The sequence below is a fragment of the Struthio camelus genome, chromosome 9 (genome assembly GCF_040807025.1).
Source record: "Struthio camelus isolate bStrCam1 chromosome 9, bStrCam1.hap1, whole genome shotgun sequence".
Lineage (NCBI taxonomy): Eukaryota > Metazoa > Chordata > Aves > Struthioniformes > Struthionidae > Struthio > Struthio camelus.
The window spans coordinates 6,149,383-6,174,059 of NC_090950.1; the positions used below are offsets into that span (position 1 = coordinate 6,149,383).

Below are 24,677 nucleotides of genomic sequence, written 5' to 3' on the forward strand. Positions count from 1 at the left end.
CTTTCTTCATGGGCCAGTTTTTCTATATATTTGGTCATTCCCTCTAATCCACTGTCAACAGTCTCTAGTTTTCCTACATCTCTCTTGTGTTCTGCTTGGACACATCTCCAGTGGAAGCCTTGCCACTGCGGATTAAAGGGGAAGGATCACTTCATGTCCCTGCTGACTACAGCTTCTCTCTCTTTCAGATGAGGTCTGCCTCTTTCACGATAGTACACAGTAGACTCTGTATTTGTGTGCTCACTTATTCGCACCGGAGAAGCAGCTCGAACAGCAGCCTCCTGTTTGTCAAGAGCATTTTGGTCTAGAAACCTGCTCCCCAACATACTTGCAGTCTTCAGTTTGCAATATCTGCAAGTTAATGGGCATGCTTGCTATTCCGCCTGCTAGTTCAGTAATGAAACTACTGAACTGGACTGGCTGCAGGAATAGGGCTTATTTGCAGCACAGAGAGGCGTTTGGGGCATTCTTCAGCACACAACTTCAGTACCTTCCTATCACTGTTTTAAGTGCTTATCCTCTCCATCCAGCAGCTGGGATGCCCTCCTCTAGCTGTGTGAACCTGCTGTGGGTGCGAGAGTGAAGTCTGCCACCGGGGCAGGAGTTGGAAACCCTGTGGGATCACACGAACTGGGCAGTGCCTCCTAGGAAGGCTTCGCTGGCGCAAAGGCAGGTGCAAAGAGATGGAGAGAAATCCTTTTGAACGCCAACTGCAGCATATGCCTCTCTTTTCTGGTGGCACGGTGTTAGACTGCATTTAGAGATTGCTTCTTCTCCCATCTCCTTGTAATAATTAAATATAGAAACTGTTGTAATCTGGGGGCAAGATTATACCTTTAGAAGGACGCTGTGCCCAAAAGAGGTTTAACCTGTTTCTTAGCCTCACAGAATACAGCTAGGGCCCATAGACTGAAGCACCTTTTAAACTAGCGTAGGCTGGCGAAGACGTGGCGTGGCCCCACCTTACAGAGAGGCGCACCTGGGTGCAGACGGAAGCGGTCGCAGCAATTTTTCTTTTTATCAGAGAGTCTGTGATAGTCTTAGTACTGTGCACATTTGAATCTTCTGCCTGGCTCCGCTATGAACTTATCCAATAGGCATTTAATGATGCCTGTCATCTGGTAAGGAACGGACCCTATTGGCAAGGAGACCAAGAGCTGTTTTGGTATTAGCCTTTTCTGTGTCGCCATGCAATCTTGCTTTCTTGGCGCAAGCGTCTCCTCCTTTGCAGCTCTTAACATCTGAAATTGCCTCCCTGTGTTTCCCTCTGTTTTGTATCTGCCGGAAAGGGTTTTTTCTCCTTTGCCTATTTTCTCACGGATGCATAAGTACCAAACCCACTGTAAGCTTTGTAAGGGGAAGCAAAGACGCAGCCTCTATGGATGTAGACTACAACACAGTCTCATTGAAGTTAGTTATAGTTTTTACTTTCCACCGCAGAATGAGGTTTGTGAAAATTATAAATTTGTTAATTGTCTTAAATTTTTATTCCTGAATTAGGCTGCTGAAGAAATTGGCGGATCTTAATGATTATGGTAGCAGAAAGGCCCTTTGAACGAAGAAAGAAGCCACCTCCAGCATGAACAGGATATTTTATTGCTTAACCCGTGTTGACATAAAAGCAAAGCAAGACTATGATGACATGGATCAGGCACGTATAATTGGAAAGGCTGCCAGAAGCTTAAGCTGCATTTAAGAAGAAAGAGGAACTCTGTGCTTGGAGTGGGAAAAGCAGTGTTAGCAGGTATTGTAAAAAATCAGGATGTCCTGCCCACTACGGAAATCACAGATTACGGAAAGGTAAACATTTTTAACCTATTGTGATTTTTCTAAGGTTCAAACATATACAGATGACAATTCATTGAAAAACTTCCCTTGGAACAGTCTAGCTGTCATTTTAAACAGTGAAACATATACAGCGTTTCCAATAATTCATCCTATGCTTAAGGACACTCTTTTACTACCATTTCTGCTCACACTGATTCCTTTTCCTAGTGTGTCCTGCTGAAAGAAATAGTGGCCAATTATTTTCTCTCGCAGTTTTAGTGAGAAAAGCCCACTCAACAATTCTCTGAAACAGAGGAAAACTTAACCTGTTCCCCCCCTCAAGAGAAAGACGGGGACCCTGATTTGGCTAGGATTTTTTTTAGGAGGAAGCTCCTGAGAGTCTAACATGTATCTTCTTAGAGGATATTTACAGTTGGGATGCTGGGGTAGGAAAGAGACTGTTTGAGGGCTGTGGGGAGCACATCATTTAGTTGGATTAGGAAAAATTTACAGGGATGTTTGCGGAGTCTTGGGGCATTTGTTTGCCACTAAATATCATCGTGGTAGGAAAGGGGACGTTTCTTTCTTGTTGGGGGGGAGGCTGAAAGAAAGGAGGTGGTTGGCAATTCAAAGTGGAAAGAGAACTATCTACGTACTCATCCAAGCAGTGAGAGGCTTTGGGGCTGATTGATAATATATATTAAGGCCAAGGTAGAAGCTGCAGGAGAGGAGCAGCCGAGCCTGATCCCTGTCTCTCTGGTTTTTTATCTCACGTTCCATGTTTGGTTTCCTCTTTCGCTGCAGAGGATTAAGACAGGCACGTAGAGAAGAAGGTCTGAAAGGATGAATATCTCTCATCAGCGCTGCCCTTCAGGAGTCCAGTACTATGTCGGTAGGATCGGGACTTAAGTTTGCAATTGCAAGCAATTCCACATTTTTAAACATCTCATTTGGCTCTGTGATTTATAAACAGAGAAGAAAGTAGGCTGTGCATTCACCCTCGACCAAATTAGGTTTGCAGAGAACAGGCGTACCTTGTGTACTGAGCGTGAGCTCCATGAGGCAGAGCTGCAGATGAGCAATCGTTAGCTCAGCCGGCAGCGCTCCCTCCTTCAGTGTAATAATCTAGGGAAGCATCTATTTGATTTTGTTACAATTTAATAGTTGCACCCCCCCCAGAACCAAACAATTCAGGACAGACCGAGACAAAAACCTTTACAAACCCTGCCCAGTTGCAAAATAAGTTACAAAATGATACGGTTTCCTAACACACTCCTTTGAAAGCTAAACGGGTAAAAGTCAAGCAATGCAGCAAGCCCTCACGTTTGTTTTTTTTTTCCACGTTTGCCTGATAACGCGTGGTTTCTTCATGGCTGTGATCAGGGTGGGTTTGTCTGGTGAAGGCTGCCTCTGCCGTTTACGCCATGCCCCAGCTAAGCTTGCAAAGCCACCCCATTCGTCCCCCCCGAAGCCACACGCCGCCTGGCCCTGTGGTGTCCCCACGGCTTCGGGACTGAGATGCTCTTTGAGATGCCCCAGCAGGAACTGGAGGCCGGCGGGGAGACTGGGCAAAAAAGAAAAACCACCCCAAACCCAACCGAAATAGCGTTGTAGGTCTCTCTTTCTCTCCTCTGGGCTATATGGTACGGAGCTGGTTGTGTTCGTTTTAGGAACTGTTTAGCGTTCGTTCCCGTCAGTAATCTTGCTTTAAAAGCGAAACGCGAAGGCGCGCACCCCCGAGAGCGCCTCACAAAGCCAGCGTAGCCACAGCGCGACGAAGCGTTGTTAACGCTTCCCGGGAAGCTATTTCTGCGTATCACGAGTCACGCTTCCCCAAACGGGTCCTTTCCTCCCCTCTTAGCAAGGAGGAAACTACGAGCAGTTCCTAGGCGGACCCGCGGCCCTCGGGCGGCTGGAGAAGTTGCATCCCTCCTTATGGCCTGCTTGGTGTCCGCCTGGATCCCCCCCCGTTTCACAGGCGCTGACTCGGGGCCGGGGGGAGCAAGGAAAGCTGCGCGGCCCCCAGGGACAAGCCCAGGCGCTGCGCAGAGGCTGCCCGAAGCGGGGAGGCCCGACGGCCGCCGCTCGCTCGGCGCTCATCATCCCCGCGCAGCGGGGAAGGGGCCGCAGCCGAGGACCCCCATTCGCTTAAGGAGCTTTCTAAGGTGTAATTTTTTTTCTTTTTTTTTCTTTTTTTTTTTCCTTTTTTAACGCGATTTTACAAAGCGCGCCTCTCTCGCTCATTTGAGGGTACGCAACACACCGCGGGCGCGACGCGGGAGGCCCACGCGCATGCGCCGCTGGCGGCGGGGCCGGGGCGTGGGGGGAGGGGAGCCTCCCTCGCGCGCGCGCGCGCGCGCGCGGCCCCTCTCAAGATGGCGGCGCGACGCTTCGCCGCTCCTAAGATGGCGGCGAGGCACCTCCCGCCCTTCCGAGTCCGCGCCCCAAATGGCGCCGCGGCGAGGCCCGCTCCCCGGTGCAGGGCTGCCCGGCGCGGCCGCCCGACGAGCGGAGCGGAGCGAGGCGGGGCTGTGCGTGCGGGCGTGCGGCCGAAGCGGAGCCGCGGTGCTGCGTGAGGCGGCGGCGCGAGGCGGTGTGAGGCGGCGGCGGCGCGAGGCGGGCAGCCGCTGTCGCCTTTGCGGCGCGCCGCGGCGGCTGTGAGGGCCCCGTGACAGAGGGCGGCCGGAGCGCCATGGCGGGCGCGGGGCGGGGGCTGCGGGCCGGGCCGGCGGGAGCCCGGCGCTGAGCGGACGCGCTCCCCCCCCCCCCCCGCCGCCGCCGCCTCCTCCTCCGGCGCTGCCGCTCGCCTCAGCCGCTGCCCCCCGCCCCCCCCCCCCCCGCTCCTCCGCTCCCGCCGCGCCGCCGACATGGCGGCGGGGCTGCGCGCCGCCGGCTTCCCCGCCTGGAAGCGGCACATCGCGGCGGAGCTGCGGCGGCGGGACCGGCTGCAGCGGCAGGCCTTCGAGGAGATCATCCTGCAGTGTAAGCGTCCGCCGCGGCCCCCTGCCTGCCCCGGCGGCAGCGCCTGCGGAGGCCGCCCGCTGGGCCGCCGCCGTGCCGGGCCCTGTGACTGAAACGTGCCTTTTTTTTCGTCTTTTTTCCCCCCCCCCCACCTCGAGCCGCCAGGGCAGCGGCTCGCGGGGCGCCCCTGCCGCTGGTCTGCTGCGCGGCCTGGGGCTGCCCAGGGGCCCCCGCTTCCCCCGGCCCTGTGCCGCGGGGTCGGCTGCGGCGAGAGGCTGCGAAGAGTTTGCTCTCAGAAACCTTTCACGTCTTTGCGGATGCCAACGTGCCTCAGCAAGGGCAACTTCCCTGCTAAGGCTTTGTAGGGCCGCTCCCGCACCGCCTCTGGGTTTATGAGGGGTTCTCGGGGTCGCGGTTGAATACCGCCTTAGGCTGTTGACATCCAAGAGGAGCGTGCGTTCATGTGGTAGAGGCTTATGGGATGTTTCCTTGTGTCGGAGTTATTAAAACACGCTAAAATTTTATCTAGGCCCAAACAACAAAAGTGGGAATCTGGTTTTGCTTTTTGGTCATTTTCTTAATTGTGCTTACTGTTTTTTTCAGATAACAAGCTACTAGAGAAGTCTGACCTGCATGCGGTGCTGGCTGATAAGCTGCAAGCGGAGAAATATGACGTGCAAAGCAGACATGAGATCAGGTACTCAAAAATTCCTCTTCTGGCAGTCAGCTGTCTGCTGCACACGCTGTAACGCAACGGTCTGGTTATGCAGACGGCTTTTAGATTACTGCAGTAACTTGGTGACAAACAGAGTGGGAAATCTAGTGAACTGAAAAACTAAAGTTAGATTAGAAATAATTCTAAATGTGTGATAAAGTTGCAGTCCCTTTACAGTATACAGTGGAGAAAGATCGGAGCAGGTTTTGGACGGAAAGTAGTTACTCACAATCTCTGGGTATGGAGATGGACCAGACCAAGCTTCTGTACAATAGTCTGACGTGTTTGCCTTGTAATGCTCATTGTGTTCATCTGCTCTTAGTACCTAATGATTTTGATCTGACTTTTGAAGTTGCCTGTTCTTGTAAGCATTGCAGCACAGGGAGAGTTTGTCTCCTTAGTTTCAGTCTGGAGACTGTGTTATCATTTAGAATGAGGAGAGTGGGGAAAACAGAGGTTGTGAAGTGTCAAGTGTTTTTGCTCTGTGATTTTTTACAGGCCAAAATAAGCACCACATGATAAAAGGAACGTGCCTTCTGCCTGCTTTTAGCAGAGGCTTGCCAGGAATCTTCCTTTGTAGCCTGAGAATAGCGCTCTAGTGCATTCGTGGTTGTACTGCTTGTTATGCTGGCATTTGAATTCACGCTAGGCTAATAGTGCGTTCTTCACCTGGACAGCATGTAAATCCTAACAGGTAAAGACCCTTGGTTTTTGCTTGTGGTGCTACTGAGATAGAGGCAGGACAGTTGCTCAGAATTACCAACTTCTTTTGTTGGAGCTGCTTCCTCTGTTGAACCACTTAGTGGTATGCAATGCAGTACTATATGTGTGTGTCTGATTGGTAGACAAAACATATAAAAGTAGTTAAGGCTGCTGTGTACTATTACTAGTAAAGGAATGAATAATTCCTGATCTCGTAGAAATTGCAGGCAGAACTCCAGTAAGCAGCATGGGATCTCCTGAGTCGGCATTTGGCCACAGGCTGGAGTTAACCCCCTTCTGGAAGTACTCGGAAGCTTTCTGATGACTGCAGTTGTCTTGAATCACCTTTAGCTAACAGAAATCTCATTCTGGTTGAACGTTTATTCCAAGAGATAAGTCTGGGAGTAGAGGAAGATGCACACAAGCAGAGCATCTTGAAAGTATACTCTAAACCAAACTCTGATATTGTCATCAGGATATGACAAAATCTGTTGAAGTGGAATGAATTCCCTAATCCCGCGTAGCTGAGGAAGAAAGCTTTTTACTTACTTTAAGGACTAGGAGGAATATCTAGTTCTGGCTTTAGACATATGTATGGACAGGATTATAGGATGTATTGGATATTACTGCAGAACTTGGCTTCTCGCACCTGTTTGAACATGCAGTTTTCTGGAAATGCTGTGTCTTCTAGTATGACGTAGGTTTAGGGGGTGGGAGAGTGTTGAGACAAATGCTCAATTATTGGTATCACTTCCCAGGTATCACTAGGAGACCTTTCAGCTTCTGAACACATGAACAGTTTCCCACAGGACTGTCATAACATAGTATGACTGCAGAAACAGTTTCTTGCAATTCCCTACTTCTGTTTACCGGATACAACAGTGACTAACTTAAAATTATTTTTTGAAAAGCTGTAATTTAAAAAATAGTTGCTAATTTCCTTGAAGTGTATGTGCATGTGTGTGTTTTATGTATTTTTATTACATATATGCACACATGCACATGCTTGTTAAAAGCTACCTCCGTTGCTGTCTGCGTGCTTTCAAAAACATGAATGGTAAACATTAAAGCTGTAGCTGTTGGGGATGTCATGTTTGTTCTTCTGGTTTCTAGAAAGTCGGGATAATGATGCCACTGTGTTAGAAAACACAATTTTAAAAAATCCAAAACCTTCACACTGTGAGAGCCTAGAACATAAATGACAGAGGTTGGAATGAAGGAGAGGTGACTGTAACACCTTGGGTTGTAGGGCCAAGGGCCTGGCAATAGAACCCTGGTTCCCATTATGCTGCCTCCAAATATCCAGTATCTCCCCAAGGTCCACCAGCTCCCTGCAAAACAAATTTAAGTTGGTAACATGCTTGCAATTCTTCCAGTATTTGAAAAGTTTATTTTTAAAACTCACTTGGTTTGATTTGTATTTAACCAAAGACTGGTTATCTTTCATTTGAGTTTGAATTATGTTTTAGAAAGGTACAAAGGAATTATGTCTTCCATAAGTTTCGTTTTTCACTACTAAGCAATAGCTGCTTGCCTGGTGAGAAGTGTGTTGTGGCCTAGCTAGCTGTCAGACAGTTCTGTAGTTTAGTTCATCATGAAGGAGCTGTGTCTCTGATGTAGTTTAGAAAATCTTAGGGGGATGCTGTTCTGAGACTAACTAGTCAAAGGCACAGAAACAGCTGGATTTCAGTTTGTGAAATTGCTTCTTCCTCTCTCCCAAACTCCAGTCCAGGACACGATGGCACATGGAATGATGCTCAGTTGCAGGAGCTGGCCCAGCTGAAGATAAAGCATCAAGAGGAGCTGACAGAGCTGCATAAGAAACGTGGCGAGGTTAGAAAGTCCTCTCGTGTTCTGTATGGTTCATATGTGGCCTTTTGCAAACATGTTCTTAATTTTACCGAGTATATTCATCATTTTAATCATCAACATGGATTGCTTAAAAAGGCTGTACATGAAATGAAAGGTGCAGCCTTTTTAAGCAATCCATGTTGATGATTAAAAGAAACCAGAGGTGGTCAGTCTTTCATACTGACAGCCAGGAGATAAGAATGTACGTTGTCAGCATAGCAAGGTTTTTAGGAAGTGCTTAATCTTGTATTTCATGGATGTTTTTACTGTAATGATTATGGGGAAAAAGGAGCTGATACAATTCACAACACTGCACATAAGCACCAGTTTTAAATTGGAAACATTTTGAGTGAGCAAAGTGGGAATGAGAAGGTAAGTGGCTGCGTGTGGTTTCATTTGGCTTTTTCGCTTTGCGGGACCGTTGCTAGATATGAGTAGACAAGGCAAACGAGCACAGGCAAAGGTTGAAAGCGCTGTGGGGTTAGGCAGAAAAGTGAGCACCAGTTCTTTAGAACTGGTTAGACTGATGTTAAACTGATTTACGCTTTGACAAGGAGCCACTCAGTGTTTGTTGTCCAGCTGGCATCCCTGTATTTTTTTAATGTAATTCTCTTTTCTCCCTAGTTGGCCCAGTCTGTAATTGATCTGAATAACCAAATGCAGCAGAAAGACAAAGAGATGCAGTTGAATGAAGCTAAGTGAGTAGGAACAATTTCTTCTGTGTGGTTGGTATGAGACCTAGACTTCTGGTTGGGTTATTTATTTGTATTATGATATTTTCTGGGAGTCCTACCTGTGGGCTAAAAACCCCTTTGTTAGGCATTGTACAAATAGCACGAAAAAGATGGCGTAGGTCTCGCAGGAGGGCTTCGTTGTATTTCTTGGTGGGGTGGTGTTTTTTTTAGTTTTGTTTTTTTTTTTTAAATTCTGTGGCTCTTGCAGGATTGCAGAGTATTTGCAGAAGATCTCTGAGCTGGAAACAGAGTGCCAGGAATTGCGCAGCAAGCTGCAAGATCTTGAGCGAGCTAATCAGACATTGAAAGACGAGTATGATGCTCTCCAGATCACCTTCAACGCCCTGGAAGAGAAGCTGAGGAAAACTACTGAAGATAACCAGGAGTTGGTCTCACGTTGGATGGCAGAGAAGGCGCAAGAAGCTAATCGCTTGAATGCAGAAAACGAAAAGGATTCCAGGTGAGATTGATGTCATCTATTTGATAAAGTACTTCTTGACATTTCTGTCTTTGAATACTTATGAGTGCATATGATAAAAACCAGATTCAGCTGTGATCTCAGACTGTTTTGATTCTTGCACAACAACAAAAGACTCCAGAACTTTGTGTTCCTTCCTCTGGCCAGCCCAGACAAATGCTTTGTGAAAGCAGTCTTGTCTTTTAAATGAATAAAATATGGTCTTTAGTTTCTTGAGCAACAGTGAACTGTGGACTAAAGATAATAGATCAGACAGTCAAACTTTTTCTGCTGGTATTAAGTTTGGACTTCTCTTGTCCGTGTTGTACCTCGTTTCTCCTAGTGTGGTGGGTTTTTTGTTAACCAATGTAAGGGTGTTTTTGTTTTGCAGAATTAAGGCGCTGTCTTGAAAAATGAGCTATGCGTAAGAGCAAATAAATTGTGTTACTCTTCTGAATTCCCTCAACTTGCTTGCCAACTAACAGTGCTGAGAGACTAGGAACTATTAAGACAAGTCTCACAGTACATGGCATTTTTGTATCAGATTTATTAAAGTAACCATTATTTTTGCAAGTTTGTGCAAGTATTTGCTCTGAACAAATATGTTTTCATATGGGTCATAAAGGGCTGATGCGCTACAGGCATACCGTAGTTGTGCTTTGCCCTACTGTGTCACTGGACTAGTAGTTTTGTCCTTAGCTATTCACAGTGAGAAAACGTCTCTTCTTTGCATTGAGTATCTGGAAGACCAGGAGACCAGGATACAATTCAGGATGAATTTGTGGCAGTGGTTCAGTTTTTGAAATATGAAGCCCATTAGAACTGTGCAGGGTAATCTTTGGAACGGGATTAAGAGTTCTGAAAATAGCCTCATTTCCTTTCTTAGGAGACGACAAGCCAGGCTGCAGAAGGAGCTAGCGGAAGCTGCCAAAGAACCACTGCCTGTTGAACCGTAAGCAGTCTTGATTTACAGAGCCCTTCTTCGTCATCACTTCATGCTTCAGTTTTATGGAGATGCATGATAAATGGCATCTTTGTTATTTCTAGATTTGGTGATGTAGAGCAGTGTTTAAACTTTGGTGTAAAGTCAAAAATGTGCAGTAACACTCCTTACTTGAACTTGTAGAAGAGGGGAGCGCTGTTATGACTAAAAATAGATACTTAGGCCGAAATTCCTAAGAATGGTTCGTACAGTGAATTTACATTCATTTTGCAGCAGCAAATCGTTTGTTGTGTAGTGCCTTTGGCCTTCCAAATAACTCTTTCATCATAAAGTAACATACTCTTGGAGATGCCCGCATTTTTTAAATGGTAGGCTACACCTAGCTATGTTTTACAGGGTTTCCCGTAGGAACACATACTGAGTCACTTGGAGAGGGTGAAAATGCATTGGTTACTTTCATGCTGAAATGATTTTACACTGTAGAGAAAACTAGATGGATGTGGAGTTGCTTTGCTTGGCAAGCCAGAGAGAAGCATTTCTAGTCTGTTGTCCTTTTCATCAGCTGCATGGATATTGACTTCTGTATTTATTCCTGGCTGGTCTTCTCTCTAATCAGCTGACTGAAATGAACAGTTGATGGTGTGTGTGTGTGTATATATATATATGTGTGTGTGTGTGTGTGTATACACACACACACACATATACATATGCAAACACACATGCACACTTATTACCAAGTTAATAAGGTTATCGGAACTTGGGTTGGTCAAATCCAGAATAACTAAGTTGGTACGCTGTTACTAGAAAACTGAGATAGCAAGAAAATGTCTGCACGTTACTCTGCCACTGTATTTTGAAGACTATCTGTTGTGTCTGTATTAGAGTCTTGTAATTGCAGTAGGTCTCTGTGCTGCATGTCCCTGCATGTGATAAGAGCAACGTATGTACTCCGGAAGAGGGATTGTGCAAAAGTCTGGGATAGGAAAGGCGTGCGTAAGGGGAGTATGGGAGAGTTTTATAGCATTTGGAGGGAAAATTGAAAGTGTCAATTAACAGTACAACTAGTTAGCCCAGTTTGGCCTGCAGCTTTGTAAGAGATGTTTAAATACTTCCATTCCCTTCAGTTATTTAAGTGTGACTTTCCATGGGAAGTTTACTACTGACCTCTGTGTCCCAGGCCAAGGGACAATCTTTCCGGCTCATAAGAATAGGGATTTCCCTCTCCCTTTTTCTCCCTTTTGTCCACAGTGTTCGATGTAAATGTACATGGAATAGTCTAAACATTAAATTCTTCAATAGATATTACCACACTGAATGAGAAAACCCACATGTAATATATCTGTCGCCACTTTTTTCTGCTAAGATTTTTTCCTCTGCATTACTCAAAGTGAGACCTTCCTATTTTAGAGCTGAACTCAGAAGTAACAGTGGCACAACAGCTTGAATATTTTTTACTTTCAGTGGTGATGGTGATGATCTGAGTTTCACTTCATTCAGTGTCTCTCTTGATTTGAGACACTGAAGTTCAGAAGAAGCCTATTTATTTAAAAAAAAAAAAATCTAGGAAAGAATTGCTTCTGTAAATTACTCACACTCTGCTTCACAGATGTTTTTGATCCCTTATTTTTGATTTTATTACTTCACAGGTTTTGTATTGTTGTGCAAGTACACTGCTCACTGAAAGGCAAAACTGCAGCACTTCAAGAAGTGTGTCCCAGTGTTTAGTTACTACAAAAATATATTAACTTAACCTGGAAAGTTCTTTTGCTTCACAGAATTTTAAAAGCTTAAACTTTATATTTAAAAAAAAAAAAAAAAAAAAAAGCTCACCAGTGAAACTTGCTAGCATTTTATAGAGATACCAGCCTGGTACTTTTGGTTGTAGTAGAGATTTTTCTATAGCCTTTTCATGCATGCTGTCCTCCAGAGTTCTAGAATTTTAAGTGCAGATATATTCTGACATGTGAGATTAAAAATGCTCTGTTGCAGCTGTGTTAGTCCATCTGATGTTTTTCATGGCAAGAATTGGATTATTCTTACTATCAATGCTGAATTTAAACTTCCTGATCAATCGAAATGGCATCATGTTGACAAAGCGTGTTTACAGATGGTTTATCTTGAAAAATCAGCGCTAGTTGAAGGACAAATGCTAGACTGTCAGAGCCTGTGATAACTAATGGGGAAAAACCTTTCAGCGTGAGCTGCGTAGTTTAGCTGGATGGATTAATGGTGTAAGCGTTGGGTCCTCGCAGCTCTGTTCAGTCATGAAAGAAAAGATTTGAACTGAAGTGTTGTGCACACTTGGGTACAGACAGTCTATTGAGTGCTGTGTCTCTGGCAGTGACAGCTAGATCAAGGCCCGTGTTATCTGGGACCCACCTGCACATCAGTACTGCTAAACAAACTGAGATGTGGTTAGGGATGAAAACTGACAAATTTTGGAACAGTAGCTTCAGTTCAGTTCAAATCCATCGGTAGGTGCTCTCTGTGAGAAGTTCTGTTTGCCTGGTTGAAAAAGAGGCGTTTTCTCTCACTTCAGCAGGGATGACGATATTGAAGTGCTTGCAGATGAAACCTCTGACACAGCTGAGGAAACATCTCCAGTGCGAGCTGTCAGCCGGACATCCAGGTTTGTAGACTCGGATGGTTTTGTACCGTAGCACTGAGGAAGAGCAAGGGGGGTAAGAGTGCTGGCACAAGTGAAGGGAAAGCATTGGGGGTGCTGCTTACAGTTTTTACTTGCCTTTAGCTAGAACAGAGGTCGATACTCCCACCGTAGTGTTACAAGACTCACGTTAGCTGCTGTGTTCACTGTTACCGTGCTCTCGATTTGCTCTGTTCTTAGCTTTGTTCTGTTTAAACTAAGTTAAGCTACTACCTGGAAATAGAGTAAAAGTTTTTAAGGACAATAAAATGGATATTGCAGTGTGTGTTTATCTATAACTATACAAGCTGTCAACATGACTTTGCAAGTACTTGCATTTTTGGATTTAGCAAACAATACTGAAAATGTTGTCACCTAGCCTTAAATGCAGTTTTTTCTTGCTGTAAAATAGCAGTGAGTGGAAAGGTAAGAGGGAAATTATATGAGAAACTTCAGACCTGGCAAACTTGCATCTAGAGCTTTTTCAGGCTTCAGATTCAGGAGAAACTGCAGGCATTTCACTTGCAAATTATGTTCCGAGTTGTAGTTGTTGGTGCCTTTGTATTGATGCCTTTCTTTGGTGTTTTCTGTCTTGGGACTGGGTCTGCAGGGGAGGGAGTCTTCCCAGAGACTTGCTGCTATGAACTGTGTTTGTGTTGATCTTTATTTGGAGAAGCTATTCACAAGGTTTAAACCTGTCCTCCCCTCCTTTAGTAAGCGACTCTCCCAGCCAGCTGGAGGCCTTCTGGACTCTATCACTAATATCTTTGGGTAGGTTAGAACACTTTCACCTCTTTGTTTTGTATATCGGTTTCAATGTTCAGCAGAATCTTGGTGGTGCAGGGAATACAAGCAAATAATTTCAGCCTTTCTTCTAGCTTCTGCTCTTCTTTTTTTTTTCTTTTTTTTGTTCTCCTCAACTTCCTGTTTCTTCCATCTTGCCGTGTGCTGACCTCTGACCTTTCCCTCCAGTCTGTCTGAGTCTCCCCTTTTGGGACATCAATCTTCTGATGCTGCCAGGTGAAAACGTTATCCACTCTTAGTCCAGCATGTGAATGCATTCCATTGAAGTAACAAGCAACCTAGCTGCGTTATCCTGATGTAGATTTCAGATACTGGTAACACTGGCTAGAAACTTTCTGGAGTTAAGAGAAGCAGAGAGGAAAACATGAGTGGTGTTCTCATTTTCCACTGCACTTTGCTCCTTTAATAGGGTTATTTAAAATAAGTCTGTGGGGACTGTGCTTAATACCCAGAGCGGAGCCAGTCCTCCTAAATCAAGCTCTGTGTTAGTTGGATGGTCTTTGCTTAAGTGATGCAGTCCAAGCTTTTGAACGGAGCATTTTGCTGCCTGGAGTGTAGTGTTGCAGTGGTGTTCAGTGATGACACAGGGATGGAGTTGCAGTCTCTCCAAAACTCAGCTGCAATCACTCCCTTGTTTCTCTTCCCTATTAGAAAAAAGAGGACTGCTCAAAAATGAGGTCAATCAGGTCTGATAACTTAAGCTGGCATACTGTGAAATGCTTAAAGCCACAAGAGAATGCAGGGCAATATGAGGAATGTACCTCTTGAGAGGAGGGAGAAAATAATATAAAAACTCCCTTTTTTTTTTTAAGTCATTGTCTAGTGTAGTTGAGTTCATTCACATCTGTACCTATCACTTGGGAGAAGAGGTGTTCACTTCTGTTTTTAAAATATTTTTGTTTTCTGTCTCAACTCAGGAGACGTTCTTTGTCCTCATTCCCTGCTCCCCAGGATAACGCAGAGCCACATCCAGGTCCCAGTAAAGAAGTGAGGGTGCCCACTACTGCCATATGTGTCTTTGTAAGTATGAACGGAATTCTTGTTTCTGCTGTCTTTTACTGTCTTTGGAGGAAGCGCATCTTATCTTTATCTTGGAAAGCAGTTGCTGATTGACCTGCTGAAACTGTTTCAATTAACAGTGCTGAACAGGAAGGAAATCTTGATTTGGTAGCGTAGTTCAGCCCGTTTAATCCTTAGCCGGAATGTTTCTCAGAGCCAGTGCTCACCCAGGTATTGTGTGTTCTGTCTGTAACTGATGTCTGTGTTACTGAGGTCGATGATGACTAGTAAAAGGTCTGAGGGCACAGGGGAATTACACTCCATTACCCTCTTGGCTCCCAGCAGTCCCTGTTCTGTCATGCTATAGTAGAGCTATGATGGAGGAAGAGACCGCTGACAGTTTGGGATTAATTCAGTTCCAGTTCTCCACAGTGAAGGGAGTTGTGGCACTGAACACCATCCAACAGAACTACTTAAGAGGAGCTTGCAGTACTGGGGTGTCTTCATTTGTTGTGTGTGATCTAAAGTTTTCAAGCTGAGACCTCCTTTAAGCATTGTTTTGTCTGCACAAGGCCAAACTTAAATTTCTGTGAAGGGCATTGCCTTTTGAAGTGGAAGATACTGTGGAAAACTTGTCTTGTAAAGCAGCTGCTTATTTGAACGTTCCTCTAGCTCCAGTTTCTTGAGCGAAACATGACGAGCTTTCTCTAGTGCTAGCGTGAATGTAAAATGCTGTGCGCTTTGTAGCTATCCTGACCCTAACTCTGACTTCTTTATTTTTTTTTTTTTTTCCTCCAGAGTAATAGAGCGACCATACAGTGGCTCACTGCAGCCCAGAGGCTTGCATGTTCCTAGTCTGCCCTGTTATCTTCTTTAGTGGAAGTCTTAGGGTAACGCTGCTACTCCCACACCCCAAGTGAAAACAGGGCCATAGCCTCTGCAACAACCTGGAGCTGGCTCCAATAGGGAGCTTCACAGGAGGTGTTTGTGGTTGCAGTCTCATGATACAATCTCTCTCTCTCTCTCTCTGACTGTATTCAGCAAATGCAGCTTATCAGTAGATACAAATCTTGAGTAATTTTGTCATGCGAGGTAATGCAAAGCCATGTTTGTGGAGATTTCCAGAAGCATGCGAGAGTTTGTGTTGTTTTGACCGTTCTCCTCATTGCATATAATATCACCTGAAACCACAATAGACTATCCTGACCCATAGTCTTGGCAACATGGGGGGCTGCCCCATTCCAGCTCCCATCTTGGAGCAGGAATGTGGGCAGTTAATAAGCCTTTCAGACTGTAGCAGGATGGAGGTGATGTTTGGTTAGCACTGCAATATTCAAAGGAGGACTCCCTGCCCGCTTCATGGTAATCTGTGTGTTCCTTCTGGAGATCATCTGTGTTATGGTTTAGCTCCTGCATCTAGCCTAGGTGGACAGTGGAGCAGAGGTTTGGCAGATGCCAGGAGGCCGGGATCCCAGTGGGCAGTATGGCTTCCTTTTTGAGGAAGTGAGAGTAGAACAGGTTTGAAGAGAAGGAGACGGTTGTGACTTCAGCCAGGACACGGCCTCTAGGCAGGAATTTTGACCACGTTTGTTCAGGATGACTCTTCTGCACTTGGTTAGGAAGATGGGGGCAACGTTTCAAATCCTAGATATGACCTGGGAAATCAAGTTCAAGGAACAAGTTCCAGAAAAATACAAGTATCCAAGAAACCTGATGCTCTTGGTTTGTTATACCCTTTTGAAGCAGGCTTCCTTAACTTAAGCCTGGCTTTAGTGTCCTGTGGTTGCAGGAACTAGTTGGATCTTGTTCCGCAGCTGGCTCTAGATGAGGAAATGGCAAGTTGGCTTCCTTCCACAGCATGCCACCCATTACTTTTTTTCTGTCCTCTTCTTCCCTTCCCTTTTTTTCTGGTTTAACTTGAAACTAAAAGCCTTAGCTTAAAAAGCCTAAACTTAAGTATTCTAAGGCAGCTGGCGGCCTGTTAGCACTGCTGAGTTCTCGCTGATGTTTTCTTTTATGTGCTTTCTGTTCCTTTTTAAGATAAGGATCAGTTGTCTTGCTCTGTCTATAGAGCATCAACAATAGTAGAGTTTCAGTCTGTGGCTTTGTTTCCTAGGTACTGCTGAAAGATCTACAGCTGTGGTTCTGTATAGTCTAGTCTTTAAATTCCGTAGCTTTCTAATCTGTGGTTTTTGGGTCTATGCTAATTCCATTTTGGGTGGCTGTTCTGTTCCTCCTACTCCTCAGGATGCACATGATGGGGAGGTGAATGCAGTGCAGTTCAGCCCTGGCTCCCGGTTACTAGCAACAGGAGGCATGGACCGGAGGGTTAAGCTTTGGGAAGTCTTGGGAGGTAAACATTTTTGCTTTGGGATATGTTGGGGTATTAAATGAACTCAAATTGTAGTTTAGTTCGTGTCGGCTTCTGTTCTAATCCATTACTAAAGTTGTGTTTGTCTTTTTCTGTGCAGATAGATGTGAGCCCAAAGGTGCCCTCTCTGGTAGTAACGCTGGGATTACAAGCATAGAATTTGATAGTGCTGTGAGTATCTGTACAATATCCACTGTTTGTTATTGGGGATTAAAGAATTGAATCATGTTGTACTCTGCTACCAATTTCCATCCTGGCACTTTGAAAGTTACCTAAGAAATGAGTTAAAACATTTGTGAAGGTAACTGCAAATAGTTTGAAATTGTGCAAAAAGATCTTTATTTGGTATGCTGCAGCCTGCACGCAATTCAGTGTCTTTGCTTCAAAATTCGGAAGATCAAATGCAACTTATGCATTAGCTATTTTGATAAAATTACGATAGAGTAGATTAGGTTTTGTCTAAAGTAAGAAATTAGTCTTCAGCTTCCTGCTAAAGCTGGCATAACAGCACAACAGAAGCAAATGCACTGAGATTTTTTTTTTTAATGTTTCTGAGATTTATACCTGAAAGTGTTTTGCTGAGGTCTATGATGAATAGTAAAAGGTCTGATTATCCCAGGACTTGCACTCCCATGACCTTGGCTCCCAGCAGTCTCTCACCAGTCATGGCACAGTAATGGTGTGACTGGCAGAGTACTTGCTGACAGCTCGTGATGTGTTCAGTTCACGTTAACCTGAAGTACTGGAGACGTGACTGTAGTCTGCATCCAACAGTCCTACTTGAAGGAGTTCACGGTCTTGGGCTGTTATATCTGGACGTGTGATCTGACTTTTCTGCTGAGACCTCTTCCGTAACAACATTCTGCCGCATGGAAAGCGGAGCAAGCCTGAAGGAATTTCTTCAGTTTGGTGATTGTGCATGCTAACTTTTATTAATACACAGCCAAAAGCATGCCTCATCTGGGCACTGACCAGCTCACTAGAGATTTATTGGTGCTGTTAATCTGCCGAAGAAACTAGTTCTACATTTTTTTCAGATTGCTTGAACGCATTTCAGGTGAGAAATGCTTGAGATGAGATGCAGTTGGACTTTTTCTGCTCCAGGAAAGTCTTTCGAGTTGGACAGGAGTGTGAGCGTCAGTCCTACACTGAGCATTCTCTATCAAGGGTGACTTGGAAGAGCTCTAAGCCTGAAGCTGTGACCTATCCACCTGTCCTTGAACAGATCTCGTTCTTGGAATCTTAGCTTAAAATGTTTGAAATGTAATGAAAATTATGGGAATTGGGATAATTCTACTATAGCAGGCCTATCTAAGCAGTGCCATGGGGGCCTTCTGTGGAGAATCAAAAATAAACCAACGAGGGTGAACTAGAACCCAGTCCTCACTGCAGCAGCTAGGGGCAGAAGGGGAAGGAGAACGGTGCGTTCTAGTCTGGTTACTGTTATTCCTTTTATCTGTAGTCGTGAGTCCACAAATTGATGTCACGTTTTGGGGAGAAGAAAAAACCATAGCCTTACTGAAAGGTGTCACACCAGCGTTCTTTACTTGTATGTACTGTTGGGTTTTTGTTTATTTGGTCTTTTTCCTTTTTCCCTTGGCAATTTAGCACTAATATGGCTTTAACAACTTCTTGGAAATACTTTTGAGTTTAATTATTTGCGTGATGACTAGCAGAAGCAGTTTTAAATTATTCTTGTCTTCACAGGGTTCTTACCTCTTAGCAGCTTCAAATGACTTTGCTAGCAGAATCTGGACGGTTGATGACAATCGATTACGGGTGAGTATCTTGAAGGCAAAGCAGTGGTCGGGTTGTTCCTGCCCTGCGTTCCCCAGTCTAATGGAGACATAGTAATTTTGGAATCAACATATTTACAGATGCAGATCTGCAACACATTCAACAATTCTTTCTGTTTACCCAATCTTTATTTCTTCCCAATTGGAAAGCCTTCACTGCAAGGCAAAAGACTGAAATGCAGTATTGGTCTCTGCATATCCTTGCAGGAGGCTCCAGGTAGTTCATAGCATGAAACTGGTGTTTTGTGTCCCCTTCCGTGGAAACCGTTAAAGTGTTTCTTAACGGTTCTTGAAGAACTGCTTAGGTGTTATGCCCTCATTCTAAGGACCGCTGAAGCGGAGTTTGCAGCAGACAAAAAGATTTTCTTTGTGTCGGGGCAGCGTTTTTGAAAAGTAATCCTTGGCCTAGCTGTAAAAATAGACAAGCCTTAAAGTGCTTGAATTTGTTCTGAGCATCTTGCAAAAGATTCCTCCTGACCTCCCCTCCTCCTTTGCACTCACATTCTTCTCCGCTACTTTAGCTCTTGTTTAAAGAAGAGCTGTGATCTACCAAAAGAAAAGTTTCTTTTCAGTTTTCCAAGAGGTTTTGTTTGTTCTCGTTCCTACGTATGCTTTCCCTCAAACTTTTATTTTAGAAAGATGCTACTTAGAATGATCTGAACCTTTGGTATTTCACATGTCAACTATAACTCTAATTCACTGGGTAATTCTCAGTGTAGAGATGTCAGATCTAATTTAGGAAAGTAAGAAATGTATCAGTTTTTTGCAGCTTTTTTGGCCTGCAAATCATACTATTTATTGTAAATCATAGTGAATAAGAGTTTAACAGGCTATAAATTACTCATTGCAAAAAGTTATCTCTGCAAACATCCACCTGGCTTCACAATATCTTCCTGTAATTTTCCAATATCCCTGGTGACTACCAGCTTTGGGTGAGAGCAGTCACTGTTCACCGAGATAAAATAGTGCATTCCTTGTTTTGAGTGTGTGGGGTGTGGACTTGTCATTCCTTGCACATGAGCACATGGGCAGTGAAGCTGAAGGAATGGTAAACTTTGCCACAAACTCCCCGCTTAAATGCGACTATCCATGTATAACAACTGTGCAGCAAGAGCCAGAAAAAGGATGCAGAGGAAAAGTTTAGATCCTCCTTTCTAGAGTTTATATGTCCTGTCTTAAGAACAAGTAGTCTTTACTGGATGATGCTTTCTTTCAGATTTTCAGTGGTATGTGTCAGTTTTTCAAACTTTGCTCTCATTTCTTTCCATTCTGAATGTTTGGGGTTTTTTGTATTTCCTAAGCCCAGATCGCTTAGTGTAATTTGATCATGCTTTGAGTATTAAAAGATCTGACTGTATACCAAAGATTTCTTGATCGTCTATCCCAATTCCTACTTCAGTCATGCCTTATCTGTTTTGTGACTGGCATGCAAATATTCAGCAATTTGGAGCGAGTGCAGTTCATGTTCCTCGCAGCCTCACAGTGTCCTCTGTGCTGGATGCAGACAAAAGCAGTTGTGAAAACTGCTGTTGGAAGTCTTTCTGAAATCGTTGGTTATCTCAGCTTTCAGGCTCAAAGATGTAAGAGTTGAGACTAGATGCCTGTTCGTATCCTTGAGAGAAGTTCATTATAAAAACCTGAAGGTACCGTTTCCATTTCCATCATGCTTGACTCCCTCTCCTCACCTCCGCAAGGCTCTGTTGCAGTTTCCGTCCTTCTATGAAAAGCAGGTGCAGGGAGTGTTGTGAAAGAGAGCTTGCAGGTTTCGTGAGTAGCTAGAGAAACTGCTGCTGAAGGTGACCTGTGTCTCCCAGCTATGGGCTGAGCTCTGCAGTGCTTATTACTATTTGGAGGGTTGATCTCCATTTAAGTATAATGGATTCCCCTCCTCCAGTAAGGCAGTAGAGGTGAGGACTGCAGTTTCTAAGATTGCCTTTGTTACGTTGCTGAACAGCAGAACTAGTATGCTATGAGGAAGGGAGCAAGTGGAACTAAGACCGTTCCTTTATGCCGCTTATTTCTCCTCTCCTCAGCACACCCTGACAGGTCACAGCGGTAAAGTTCTGTCGGCCAAGTTCTTGTTGGACAATGCACGCATTGTTTCGGGAAGTCATGACCGGACCCTCAAGCTTTGGGACCTCCGCAGCAAAGTTTGTAAGGAAACCTAACTCCTGTCTTTCATCCAATTTCTGTGTTTGCTAGTGAATTTAAACGGAAGGCTGACATCAGCCAGATCTCTTTGTGTAGTCCAAAAAGGCAGAAAACGGCAAGCATGCTATCTTCTATTGCTGTTCAAGAAATTACACCTGATTTGTTCTGCCTGTTACCTGAAACAACAATCAGAAAAGGTGTATGCAGGAAGCACTGTTAATTTAATAGGCAGCTGTGTTCTGAGAGCTCTCTTTGTTCTTCTGCCTATGGGTGAGTGTTTTGGTCTTCACTAAAAACTTGAGGCCACGTCAGCCCTTTTAACCTTGAGCTGGATGCAAACGTCTCCTGGAAACTTCCTTAAAATTTCTGCATCTCAAGTGATGATAACGCTAGGATTTAGGAGGTTCTTTGGGAGAAACAGTTACCTTATTTTCTTGGCTCCTGTTCTGTTGATAGTTCTTGAACCTATTGGCCTTGAGAGGGAAGTCAGGATTCAAAGTTACCTTGATACCTGAACCACAAACAGAGGTCATGCAGGTTGTTTCACATTGCTTAACTGTGGCAAGTAATGGCTGGCTAAATACAAAGTGGAAGTAAAGCGGCTGTCCTGGGAGCATTTAAAGGGATATTAGATAAAGCAAAGGAGATTGAGAAGGGCAAAGGGGATTGCTGAAGACTCTGTCTCAGAATAATCCTGACTTAAGTCTGTCTGCCCTATTGTGCTGCCTGGGCACTGCCCGGTGTAGCCAATGCGTTTGTGTGGTATAGTTGTTTTTCTGACTGTGTTTCCACCAGCTTGTACAGTATAAACTTCCATGTGTCACCACTGATTTATCTTTTTTAGGTATAAAAACAGTGTTTGCAGGATCTAGCTGCAATGACATCGTATGTACTGAGCAGTGTGTAATGAGCGGACATTTTGATAAGAAAATTCGTTTCTGGGACATCAGGTAAAACTAACTTGAGAGTTCATAGTATAGGAATGGTTAGGGAATTGCTCTCCGAGGGTAATCTGAATTGAATACTTCTTCCTTAGCTTGGAAGGTGGCGAGGCTGTTGTAACAGTCTGAGAAGGGCAGTGAAAGAGCCTTTAATTATTAGATGGCTGATTTGTTGGGTCAGTTTTCTTTGGGTCCTTTCTGGGAGGTGGAGAGAATTGTTTTTAGCTGCCTTTTCTGAAAGAGGCAGACTACTGTAGTGTAAATATTTTATATTGGTCAGTATTCTCCTTTCAAGACTGTATTTAGTTTTTCAGAGGGTGAGGTTGTGAGGAAAAGAATGTCTGATTGTTGACAGTAAACATTATCCACGAAGCGAGATCTTGTTTGGGAAAGAATCAAAACGTGAAAGTAACAGTGGTTCTTTGTTCTTGTGCATTGGGACAAGTCAAAGTTTTGATGCATTGAACGGCTCCTGGACCCTGGTTTAATTCTGATTTCCTTCTTCCCGTCTTTAGGACGGAAAGCGTAGTGAAAGAATTAGAGCTGTTTGGGAGGATCACGGCTCTGGACCTGAACTCAGAGCGAACAGAGCTTCTGACCTGTTCCCGTGATGATCTACTGAAGATCATTGATCTACGGGTCAGTGCTGTCAAGCAGACATTCAGGTGAGTGTGTTCTCTGGAGGCCCACAAGAACACTTTGGATTTCAGAACTTTGGACTGCCTGTTGTCCTCAGTGTTTGAGGTTTTGGCAGTATCTCCATGGAGAGAGCAGTCTCCAAATCTTTTCTTCTCTCCTCCCCCATATGGGTAGCAGGGTTCTCTACGGTCTCAAAAACATCGATCTGCTTTGGTGGATCTTGGCATTTGCCTCTCTAAAGAAGATAGCTTTCCTTAGAAGTGTTTGATCTGAGAGGCAAGAACTTCCTCAGAGGTGACGGAGGGAAGGTGTATGAGAAACACATTATGTTAAGGGGATACTGGAGCTTATTCCACACCATGTACAAGTCCTTATTTTGCATTTTTATGAGAACTTAAAAGTTCATCTCCTTATAAGTGAAATTAAAATTCTAGTTTGTTTTTTTTTTTTTTTTTTTTACTTTTCAGTGCCCAAGGATTTAAATGCGGGTCTGACTGGACAAGAGTTGTGTTCAGGTAAGGCCAGATATAAGCAAGATATCCTCTGATAAATCTTTTCCTCAGCAAAAGTAAGAGTGGTTCGTGATGCTTGGTTGTATTGTCCTCACTATACAAGTAGAAAAATTGAGGGGGAGCTTGTGATTTGCCCAGAGTCCCCCTTGGTCAAGATTGAGTACATGAGGGACAGAGCATATCTGTAAAAAAAAAATCAAACTGTCTTGGAAACTTCCTGATGATATATAAGTGTTTTTACTTGTTAGTGTTAACAGCTGGTGATGCTTAACTTCTTATAGAATGTTTAATAGGCAAGTTGCTTGCTGAGGAAGTTGAGGGTAGAATAATGAGTTAGGGTGATAAATTGCTAACTTTGAAGAAAACTGTGTTCTCTCTTCTGCTTCTCTGATCTCATAGCCCTGATGGTAACTACGTGGCTGCTGGTTCAGCTGATGGGGCCCTCTATGTCTGGAATGTGCTTACTGGGAAATTGGAGAGGACGCTTGCAAAGCATCACAGGTGAGGGGGATTGGCCAGATAATCTGATGCGGGGATGTGGGCTGTGAATCTTGTTGAGATATGAGAGTTGTAATCTTAGAACGTTGCAGCAGCTTATGTTGGTGTGCATGAATTTCTTAGTGCAGAGTCCTTGTGGATTCATGTCAGTAATCTATAAATTGGACTAAGGCTACGCTTGTTATTGTTCAACTTCTCAAATTGGCATGTGATTCTAATAAAATTGATTTAAAAGTTCTGAAGAACTGGTATCCCTCTTAGGCTTATAAAAACAGGAGTCTCCTGAGAACTGAGAATGAAAGCGCTTGCTCTTCCGTAGCCAGAATACTGTAGTATTTCATTCCCATTATTAAGTGCTGTTGTGCAATTTGTCTGTTCTTGTAAACTTATACCTGGCTTCCATTTCAGTTCTCCTATCAATGCAGTCGCATGGTCACCAGCAGGTGCCCATGTGGTCAGTGTGGACAAGGGAAACAAGGCTGTCCTGTGGTCTGAATTTTGACTGGACGGAGGGTGAAAGGCAGAGCATCCAGTGCCTCTGGGTATGGTGGTGCTGGTCCATGGCTGAGCAGAACGGAGACCTGAGCCCAGATCCATCGCGAGTGGGTATCTTAATGAGCGCATGGGCTTTGCTTTCCAGTGGGAAGCTCTAAAGTGGTGGAGAAGGAGCCTGAGTCAGAGACTTCTCATGGCTGTAACCGCACTGTGGCATTCGGACTCAGCAAGGGATTAGCTGATCTGGATGGAGAATGCTACTTAGTCATGCCTTTACATGCAGTATCTATGCACTGAGCAGAGCTGAAGATACTAGTGGGATTCCTCACCAGACAGCTGTGCCAAATACCCTGTCACACAAATGTACCTACAGCACTTCTAAGTTGGAAATGTTGGAAAGAAGTTACTGTGTATTCTGACTTGTCCTGTCTCCTGTGTTCTGTTCTTGTGGCCTAGTTTAGGCGTGGGGTGAGAAAATCCTGAAATATGGACACGTCCTAGGCAGTCTGTCAAGTGTTGGAACAGCTTTTAAAGAGAATCTCCTATGGCTTTGGCAGCTCTGCCTTTGAGTTACCAGCTCAGTTCAGAGCTGCTCTGAACCTTACGCAGGTTCTCCAGCACTGTCAGCTGAACTCCTTTTATCCATTTCATCTGCCTTTCAGGAAATTGTCTGTCCTTCAGGACTTCTGCACCGTTT

The 24,677-nt window shown here is 44.5% G+C and overlaps 1 protein-coding gene and 2 non-coding genes across 8 annotated transcripts; all 3 read left to right on the top strand.

Annotated features, from left to right (window-relative positions):
- Nucleotides 1-4,443: 4,443 nt before the first annotated feature.
- ATG16L1 (autophagy related 16 like 1) lies at nucleotides 4,444-24,399 on the top strand. Of its 6 annotated transcripts, none has more exons than XM_068954234.1 (19): nucleotides 4,594-4,749; nucleotides 5,332-5,425; nucleotides 7,873-7,978; nucleotides 8,621-8,694; nucleotides 8,939-9,190; nucleotides 10,074-10,139; nucleotides 12,670-12,759; nucleotides 13,489-13,545; nucleotides 13,747-13,794; nucleotides 14,496-14,598; nucleotides 16,825-16,930; nucleotides 17,049-17,119; nucleotides 18,656-18,727; nucleotides 20,778-20,898; nucleotides 21,740-21,845; nucleotides 22,352-22,501; nucleotides 22,943-22,990; nucleotides 23,387-23,488; nucleotides 23,894-24,399. In XM_068954234.1, exons 1-19 carry the CDS (start codon nucleotides 4,635-4,637, stop codon nucleotides 23,985-23,987), a joined length of 1,875 nt encoding a protein of 624 aa, XP_068810335.1. In that variant the 5' UTR covers nucleotides 4,594-4,634; the 3' UTR covers nucleotides 23,988-24,399. The 6 variants fall into 6 exon arrangements, with proteins under 6 accessions (XP_068810339.1, XP_068810335.1, XP_068810336.1 ...); XM_068954235.1 differs by having other exon boundaries at nucleotides 12,673-12,759; XM_068954236.1 differs by lacking the exon at nucleotides 13,747-13,794 and having other exon boundaries at nucleotides 4,595-4,749.
- LOC138068326 (small Cajal body-specific RNA 6) lies at nucleotides 14,850-15,120 on the top strand. The gene has a single exon (XR_011143057.1). It is a non-coding gene; the product is annotated as a small Cajal body-specific RNA 6 (non-coding RNA).
- LOC138068328 (small Cajal body-specific RNA 6) lies at nucleotides 17,531-17,793 on the top strand. Its single transcript, XR_011143059.1, has one exon. It is a non-coding gene; the product is annotated as a small Cajal body-specific RNA 6 (non-coding RNA).
- Nucleotides 24,400-24,677: the final 278 nt, after the last annotated feature.

What these genes read in the sequence shown, in the direction of transcription:
- ATG16L1 (XM_068954234.1), top strand. Translation starts at nt 4,635, where the DNA reads ATGGCGGCGGGGCTGCGCGCCGCCGGCTTCCCCGCCTGGAAGCGGCAC. An exon ending in GCTGTCAGCCGGACATCCAG is followed by an intron (nt 12,760 to 13,488) that starts GTTTGTAGACTC and finishes CCCCTCCTTTAG; the next exon opens with TAAGCGACTCTCCCAGCCAG. An exon ending in TTGATGACAATCGATTACGG is followed by an intron (nt 18,728 to 20,777) that starts GTGAGTATCTTG and finishes TCCTCTCCTCAG; the next exon opens with CACACCCTGACAGGTCACAG.